A 9,683-nucleotide genomic window follows, 5' to 3' on the forward strand; every position below is an offset into this window, starting at 1 on the left:
AAGAAACTAAATATCTTATTAATTTTGAAATTTACCTTCTTTATAAAAGAGTATATCAATATTTCTCGAGTTTCACTTCTATCTTTTCTGTATCATGTATCGCCGTGACCAACTACTTGGTGGATGGAATGTGGCACTTCTTCTTCTTCTTATTATTATTATTATTAAACGTTCACAGATAATTTCAAATCACGACTGGCATAAAGGCCTCATCGTCAAAAGAATATTTATTTGTTTCACGGAAAATAACCTTTAACAGAACGAAAGAAAGGAATAGCCTAGCATAATGGTTCAATGGTTGTGTGTGTGTACTTTATTTTAGTTGAAGTACATTTACGTTTGAAACTGTGTTTGGGTTTGGAGGTTGACATCAGTATGGTGAAATCATTCCTCAGCCGAAGATGGATCCAATGTTTGAAGCGGGGCCGCCCTGGAAATCAGAAGCATCTCTTGTATCATAGCTTATGTCATAATACCAAGTATAACTGAAATCCTAGTTAAAACACACAAACTCGCACAAGATCCATGTAATGTGCTGAACGTCATGATCAACGCTCAGAAAGAAATTAGCCCTGATGACTTCATTGAATAAAATTTGTTCATAATTACCATGAAGTAGGAGTTATTGCAGGCGGCGGGAACGTTGAAGACTGTATCGTTTTTGATGCCGTCGACGATGTCGTAGTAACGGGTTGAGATAAGGGAATATTCTGAAAAATAGGTTTAATTGTTACGATGTGTATCGCACATGTTCGTATCTGTACATTTCTTACATCCATGTCCCTGTACACGTCATGTTAAGTTTGGTAAATCTGGTAAAATACTACGCTTACCGCTTCTTGTTGTGTTCCGCAGCAGACATTTTAAAGATGTGACGTTACCAGTGTACCCGCTCGCCACAACACAACGCCCCCGCAACAACTATATCCTACACCCTTCCATTCGTCGCCACTCGCCCCTTTCCGTAACCTGCAAGAAGACTCGTCCCCCTATCGATGAATGTTATGTGCGAAAATACTACAAACCAATCAGAATGCGCGTATGATTTCAAGTTCTTCATCAAAGAATCCCTCAAAAATAATTTCTTTTTTTACATATGTCTTACATCTAAAAATATACCCAAGACACAGTTAAATGTGTTCAATCATACTGTATAATTTCGGATGTCCTGATGTGCTTTTAATTGCATCTGAAATATAAATGATATATGGGGAAATGTATGTGAACCATTGCGCAACGAGTTGACAATTGTTTTAGGTATGCCCGTTTGCGCTCAGACGGAATCCGGTCGCAAAAATTGCCACGAGAGGGGCACGAGTCGCTATTCGGCTGGTCCCGGAATAACACGAGTTGGTCACGAATGACACCCTTCCACACGATACCCGTTTTTCATACTTCATTCACGAGTAACAGATAGCTGAAGGAATTATATGATCCTTGCCGTTAATCCAATTCCTCCCGGATTATAACTTTTGTTTCCTCTACACCGCTTAACCCATCCCGATACTAACGAGTGCCTAAATCAAAATCCAGTCGGCAAATCGACAACATAAAAAGAAGAAGAGGAAGCCAAACAAGTGACCATAACCTCCCCCCTCTAAATTCTCCAATCGTTTCCCACCATAAATCCATTCTATCACGTGACAATAATCGGTTTCTTACTGACCTACCATAAAATGATTGGAAATAATTTATTCTATAAATTCAAACTTGTGTGCATATTAACTGTGACATATAATCGTTTGTTACCACGTCCAATTAATCCGTATGTCTCCTGTCTGATTGGTTCACACGTGTCTGACGTCATGTCCACATTGACGGTGAAGCCTTTGGCAGCGTTGGCCATGCGGTAGGAGTTGTAGGTGACGTTGTTTTTAACTGGGCCCTCGAAATGTGGTCCAGACAAGGTAGCGGTGTCTGTGAACATAACAAGCCTTTCAATTGTTGAAGACTTGCCAGCGACTACGTAGGAACAGTGTGACGATTGGCTTTATCCATAGTTCTTGTGATGCCCTGCGATGTTTTAAGAGTGTGTGAGTGAGTATTGTTTTACGCCGCTCTTTGCAAAAATCCAGAAATATCATGATCGGAACACCAGAAACGGGCTTCACACATTTTTCCCATGTGAAAATAGATCCCGGGTCAACGGCGTGACGAGTGAACGCTTCAACCACTAAGCTACCCCACCATCCTTAATGTTAAGTTAATTACAATGACAGCAACTACGCATCAAATGGGTTTTCTGTTTCATTGCGTGTACAAATTCATATGCTTCGTGTGACATTGTTATTTCACATGAAACTGTCCGTGTTACACGTTTCACCAGCTGACTCAAAAGTTTAAAAAGAGTAAAAGAGACACAATAGTCACCTGCTGGTGGAAACGATGGACATACCTCGTCATACATTTCAGGTATCTAATAATGGCAAACCGATACAAGTCGACTGACCTGCCTACCTTAAAACATTCATTTAAGGTCATAACTCGTTATAAACATTAGTTGTATCACTAACCAGTCACCGTCATTGCAAACAAGGCTGACATTATGACGTCTGTGTGTTTGTTATGACGTCACTTGCTTGTCACTGAGTCAGGTCCATGATGGTTACTGACGACCCATAGTCTGTTTTGTGGTTATATCACTGTGTAATAATTTGTGTTTATTGACGACCATCTGTTTGCCTTTGTTATATCTAGTGTGAATGACGACCATCAGTTTGCCTCAGGGATAAAACCACTGTGTTACATCTGGTGTTTGCTGAGGACCAACAGTTTGCCTTGTGGATACATCACTGTGTAATATCTGGTGTTTACTGACGATCGACAGTTTGCCTTGTGGATATATCACTGTGTAATATCTGGTGTTTGCTGACGACCAACAGTTTGCCTTGTGGATATATCACTGTGTTACAACTGGTGTTTGCTGACGACCAACAGTTTGCCTTATGGATATATCACTGTATAATATCTGGTGTTTACTGACGACCAACAATTTGCCTTGTGGATTTTTCACAATGTAATATCTGTTGTTTGCTGACGACCAACAGTTTGCCTTGTGGATATATCACTGTATAATATCTGGTGTTTACTGACGACCAACAGTTTGCCTTGTGGATTTTTCACTATGTAATATCTGGTGTTTGCTGAGGACCAACAGTTTGCCTTGTGGATATATGACGGTGAAATATCTGGTGTTTACTGGCGACCAACAGTTTGCCTTGTGGATATATGACTGTGTAATATCTGGTGTTTACTGGCGATCAACAGTTTGCCTTGTGGATATATCACTGTGTTACATCTGGTGTTTACTGACGACCAACAGTTTGCCTTGTGGATATATCACTGTGTTACATCTGGTGTTTGCTGACGACCAACAGTTTGCCTTGTGGATATATCAATGTATAATATCTGGTGTTTACCTACGACCAACAGTTTGCCTTGTGGATTTTTCACTATATATCTGGTGTTTACTGTCAACCAACAGTTTGCCTTGTGTATTTTTCACTATATAATATCTGGTGTTCACTGGCGACCAACAGTTTGCCTTGTGATTATATCACTGTGTAATATCTGGTGTCTACTGGCGACTAACATATGCTCTACAAATACATCAACTTACCCGGTATACAACCATCAGGGAACGGACCGGTGAGGTGTTTACGAAGACACTTCCCACTCTGCCGGATCATGTACTCCGTCATCTTCACAGTATAACATATGATGGATGATATATCCACTGTATCATCTCAACACAGGCGACTGGTGCACTCCAACAGAATCTATACATTCTCATACATTTCACACGCATTTATATATATTATTTAACTGTGTATGTGCTTATCAACATTGTTGGATCACATATCACTATTTCATGTTAAGCTGTATTTATATTAACTTATGAAAATGACTGCAGGAAAACAACGTACCTTATCCCACAGCTGGATGATCTTGAAATTGGCAGTAGACCCGTCTATTGTTAACTTTTCGTCAAAGGCCATTCTCTTGTTGGTGGCATCAAAGTGCACTTTAACTTCAGCCTGGAAGAAGACAATTTTCTCACGAAATACCAACACACATAACAGCAAAAAAATATAGTGTTATTCATACGGGCAGTGCTTATTAATGAATTAGCATCAGAACAATGTAACTACCTCTGATATTTGTAGCGTTCCTCCTTTTTGCCCCGTGCCAATCACCCGGGCCTCCATGCCCTCCCACTGGCGAGGGGGGCAGCAGATATAAGCACCCAGAACAGCGGGAACGAGCACGACAGCAAGACTGACAAACAACATGGTGACAATGACTTACTTTGGAGTTGTACGCGAGCGTGCATGGGTCGCATTTATATATACCCTACGTGTCAACCCCAAACAGTGATAAGGATTGTGAAAAATATGCACTTCCAACGCTGCTAGCCAGGTCATTTGTTATAATTATAATTGACCCTTATCGCTAGAACATGACATTGTGTCAGTTTCTATTGACAGAAAATGTTGTCCGCAATTTCCCTGGAGCCTCATTTCTGGAGATGTTGGACCTTTCACTCTAACCCCTGATGTCCTACATCTAAACAATAATGACTTCTGACGATTGTTTCACTACATGTGTGCACTATTCCCATATTTTCATATCCCACGATAAACAGTGTGAAATCCATGAACCTGGCGACACAGGTACGTTGGTAGCGTCCGGGTCTTGCAGTGTACATGTACATAAACATTAACTCACTTGATGCAAACGAGAAAAGTAACATACTAAACGGCAACGTGTAAACATAAATAAAGAGACATAACCCTTTATATATTCAGTATAAATCTCTCTCCAACAGTACGATTCCGACTATATCATGAGCATACCGTATTCGACGTAAGAAGCGCCCAGGGCGCTCTCAATATTAGAAATAGGGGGCTCTTATTAGAATATAATTTTGGAGAAGGGTCGAAAGATCGTAATTTTTATGGTTTCTGCTGACAGCCTGAAATGATACAAAAGAAGAGTCTGTGCGTATTATACACGACAGATATATTTTTCAAGAATTTAATTGCCCGTAATTAAGGATGCATATAACACACGAGTGCGTATTATACACGGATAAATGTACACGAATTGTGTTTATTGATCAGTCGGAAGGGTGCTAATTGGGATTGTTCACTAGCCAATATGTTGGTAAATATCGCCATGGGCGCTTATTAGAGCGGGGCGCTTATTACGTCGAATACGGTATGTTTATGAATCACTGTCAAAGAGGGTGACACCAGGTGTTCGTGAAAAGGTGAGCGTATCCTGCCTCATCGGTGGCGCCCGTCATAGACACATGCAAAGGCAAGTCAACTGTTCACCTACATACGGTATGGTACAAGTCACAATAGGGAATTGCATCGGACATAATTTTTGTCACTGATGCGTCAAATTTTGAAATGTCCTCCACATGCCTACCACAAAACTTTTTCAAAGCTTTACTAAGGCCTTGGGGTTCTACTACACCAAATCAGAATTGGTTGTGACGGTGCGGTTTTCCTTCAGTGCAGATCAAGAGACATCTGCAGGCTGTGATTGGATGATATTGTGTAAGAATTTTATGTCTTTTAAATGTACATCCATCCAGCAATTAAAACTGCCCATATTTTTCAATATTTGGTGCTGACGTTTTTAACAAGATGACTTGTGCTTTATGTGAGCACAGATATTTTCAAGTAGGCGACATTTGGTGCGGAACTGGGGTTGGTGTGTTCAGCTTCCTGTACTCGGAAAAGGAGCTGACTAACCTAGCCAAAATTTGTGTTTTTATTGCAGCTTTAAGGCCAGACTGTGCATATATGTAAATGTAATGGCTGTTGAATGCCTAGTTATTTTTTAAAATGATATAACGTTACTATAGAAGTCTATGGGAAAACATTTGGTTGTGTGTAACCTGTAATGCTGTTACCCTGATCAAACAACTTCTGAGCAAAAGTCGTTTGACGCAGTTTGAAATCTTGGTTGAAAGAGCATGTTCGATTGCATCTGAAAGGTTGTGACATGTAAACACCAAAGGCTGGAGCTGCTGGAATATTGATCAGCATGAAAGGAAAGTTGACTATCGGAAAGTTGAAGTCATCCCTCTTGTCATAGTTTTGTGGAGAGTGTTTTGTCACTCTGAATCTTGATGCATAGATCTAAATATGAAACAGATGAGGCGATCTCACTGGTCTCCTTTATTTCTAGTTCATGTTGGTAATCAGTGGAAGGGAATTATCTATTTGATTGTTATTGAACTATATCAGATCACTGACATAAAATCCCAATAGTCCAACATCAATTAAGTTAGCACTGGGTCAAGAAGAAATGTGCGTATCTTGTTTGCACTGTCAGGTTCACTAACTATATAAAAGGCTCAAATCTCACAATCACTTCTCCTGAAGGTGCAACCATATCTGCAGCAAAAACTGGTTGAACGCCCTAAACAGATGGAGAAAACTCTCTCATCTGTTTTCCACCTTACTGTTAAAGTATTCAATGAAAGAGTTGAAAATATCCATTTTGCCCTCATGTTCGGGAAATTTTGGGTCTTCTTTACTGCCACGTACTCAGGGTCGAATGGCACCGTTGGGGATTTAATGTCAATATCTTCTTCTGACATGACTCAGACTTGACCTTACGAAGCACTTTGTTGAGAGTGTTTCTGGCACTCCTGTAGATACTGCTAGTCGTAATTTACGCCAATCATGTTCGGCTTGACGACACAACGTTTAGCTAATATAACTCATTCATCATACCAGTCAGAACTCATTCTAATACCAACTTTCTTTTTAGAGACCTATGAAGATCCTGGGTAGAATAGGTCTTCAGCAATCCATGCTTGCCTTAAAAGGCGACTATGCTTGTCGTAAGAGGCGACTAACGAGATCGGGTGGTCAGGCTCACTGACTTGGTGTACGCATGCCATCGTATCCCAATTACGTGGATCGATGCTTATGATGTCAGTCACAGGATTGTCTGGTCCAGACTCGATTATTTACAAATATAGCTGGAATATTGGTGAGTGTGGCGTTAAACAACAAACAGCATGATGGTCGAGAAGATCAGTCAGTATACAGTTCTGACAGCTCAATGACATCAGTTGGTGGACCACCCAAAATGCTAGACTCCAGAAGATCCTTTCAGAAATGATCACTGTTCATTGCTTTTGTATTTCGACAAATTGCCTCAACTTTCTGTTTTTATTTGCTGTCCAACGTCCAGACCATGTTGATAAGAAAATGGTCGGATATGTGTAGTTCTTCTTCATGAACATCTGAGATGAAGGGACCGCCTCCGTGGTCTTGTAGTAGAGCGTCCGCCCGGAGAACGGAAGGTCCGGGGTTCGATTCCCCGCCGCGTCATACCGAAAGAAGTTAAAATATGGTACTTGTTGTTACCCTGTCTGGCGCTCGGCTAAAACAAGGACTGGTCGGCTCGGAGTCAGTATACTGTGTATGAGTGGGGTATTCATGTTAAACATGTCAAAAATGAACATTAACATTAAAGTCACCAAGGATAAGGCATTTTTTCCAACACTATTAGAGAATAATTTCAATAAATCAACTTAGAAATCCGAAATCCATAATGCAATCAAGGAAGGACTTTCTTCATATTCACAGAAGGTATTTGAGACAAGTGGAATTAATGCCATGTGGGTTCTGAAAAACAAAAAGGATTTGCTTCACCTTTTAAAATCTCAGAATGGAACCAGGTGAAATTCTGTCAGAAAATTTGATTTTTTTAACTTTGTACGCCGTTATACCACATGATATTCTTAAGGAAAAACTTCATTTCTTGATCCATGGTGCTTTTTTCACCAAGCGTGGTGACCATAGATATATTTACATATCTATCGTCAGAGGTTCAGGTCAATTTGTTAACAAGGGTCATCAGAAGATGACAAATCCCCCCGGCAGCGAAAAATTAGAAAGAACACATCATCTGACTGTTACAGGAAGTACAACTTGATGAGAAAATGTCTATCTAATCTCTCTTTCCGTAATCAAGAGTGGTTATTGAGCTATCAAAATAGTACTATGGTATTGGGAACAGTGTATTTCTATACCAAATACACATCTGGATGAACAGAGTGAAAGTCAAACTTTTTGCCATGGAAACGGAAAAAATCAAAACTCTAAAAACTCCTACATAGCAAAAGGCACCAATTGACAACCTGGTCTTTGTGTGGTCAAAGTGTCATGAAAAAATACCTATTTAGAGTTTTAGCGATAGAGTCCGGACAGACACACCACTGTGAACAGAGTATAAGTAAAACTTGTTGCTATGAAAACTGAAAAAATAAAATAATTTAAAATTCCTAAATAGAAAAGGCACTAGTTGACAACCTGGTATTTGTGTGTGCAAGGTTTCATGAAAGAATACCTTTACATTTTTAAAAAAAAAAGTTCCGGAAGAAAATGATTACAGACGGACGGACGGACGGACGGACGGACGGACAGACGGACGGACGGACGGACGGACGAACGAACGGACGGACAGACAAGCAGGGGGCGGTAAAAATGAAATCAAATACCATTTGAAGTTTACTGTGAAAACAATGTGTGAAATTGATCACATCTATGTAAAATTTGTGGGTAAGACTGTTTGGACACCAATTGCGCTCCCCTTCTTGCTGATCTGTTTCTTTATGCATATGAATAGGAATTTCTGTTCGAATTTGCAAAATCAAAACAAGTTAATTTGGCCAAGACGTTTAACTTAAACTTCAGGTATATCGATGATCTGAGATCGTCAATAACCATCAAATAGCCAATTACCTGTCACTGGTTTACCTCCCTGAACTAGAAACAAGAGAGAACAGTTATATCGACTCATTTGTTTTGACCTATTGGCGAAGTTAAAACAACGTATTGGCCAATAAGTTTAACATGAGCGTCAGGTATATCAATGATATCCAATATCTTTCCACTGATGTACTAACCTTAACTAGAAATATGAGATATCAGTGAGACATCCTCATCTATGCATAAGGATCCAGTGTGACAAAATACTCCACGCTGCAGTATGACAAGGGGGGATGACTTATCAACTTTCCTTTTATATCGATCAATTTTCCTGCAACAGCAGCCTTTGGTGTGTACATTTCCCAACTTTTGCGTATAAATAGTGGTAGCTCCATTCTGTCACTCAGATTACCTGACAAAAGATTGTTCACAATAAGCCCCTGCCAACAGATATGACATAACCAGAGTTTATCCCTACCACTCATATATGTGTGTTTATCAGTTGATGGTGTCCAGGATATAGAACAACCAATTGTTCCTGTTTGGAATTTATCTTTTCTGGAGCAGTTACTAAATCAATATGTGAGTCATAAATCCACGTCCGATTTGGTGAAAGCATTACACGTTGTGTTTCATAATATTCAACACAGGCTGAATGGATAATTTCCCAACCTTTCAATTAATAACAAAACGTCTATTGAGTTATTTGGTTGGTTGGTTTGTTGTTTAACGCCGCACTCAGCAATATTCCAGCTATATGACGGCGGTCTTTAAATTATCGAGTCTGGACCAGGCAATTAAGTGATTAATATCATGAGCATCGATCAACGCAATTGGGATCGATGACATGCATCAACAAAGTCAGCGAGCCTGACCACCCGATCCCGTTAGTCGCCTTTTACGACAAGCATAGTCACCTTTTACTGCAAGCATGGGTTG

General features: G+C 40.0%; 1 protein-coding gene across 1 annotated transcript; it reads right to left on the bottom strand.

Annotated features, from left to right (window-relative positions):
• Positions 1 to 295: 295 nt before the first annotated feature.
• LOC139468912 (mammalian ependymin-related protein 1-like) lies at positions 296 to 4,339 on the bottom strand. Its single transcript, XM_071251047.1, has 6 exons — positions 4,152 to 4,339; positions 3,927 to 4,037; positions 3,620 to 3,701; positions 1,750 to 1,917; positions 610 to 710; positions 296 to 430 (listed from the first exon to the last, which is right to left on the bottom strand). Exons 1-6 carry the CDS (start codon positions 4,290 to 4,292, stop codon positions 392 to 394), a joined length of 642 nt encoding a protein of 213 aa, XP_071107148.1. The 5' UTR covers positions 4,293 to 4,339; the 3' UTR covers positions 296 to 391.
• Between the last annotated feature and the right edge of the window lie 5,344 nt (positions 4,340 to 9,683).

The sequence above is a fragment of the Haliotis cracherodii genome, unplaced genomic scaffold (genome assembly GCF_022045235.1).
Source record: "Haliotis cracherodii isolate W230 unplaced genomic scaffold, xgHalCrac1.p SCAF_2, whole genome shotgun sequence".
Taxonomy (NCBI): domain Eukaryota; kingdom Metazoa; phylum Mollusca; class Gastropoda; order Lepetellida; family Haliotidae; genus Haliotis; species Haliotis cracherodii.

Excerpts from the sequence above, each read along its gene's own strand:
- LOC139468912 (XM_071251047.1), bottom strand. The coding sequence starts at position 4,292 with ATGTTGTTTGTCAGTCTTGCTGTCGTGCTCGTTCCCGCTGTTCTGGGT. Across the intron at positions 1,918-3,619 it reads CCCTGATGGTTGTATACCGG|ACACCGCTACCTTGTCTGGA; the intron begins GTAAGTTGATGT and ends TTATGTTCACAG. Across the intron at positions 431-609 it reads GCAATAACTCCTACTTCATG|GGCGGCCCCGCTTCAAACAT; the intron begins GTAATTATGAAC and ends TCTGATTTCCAG.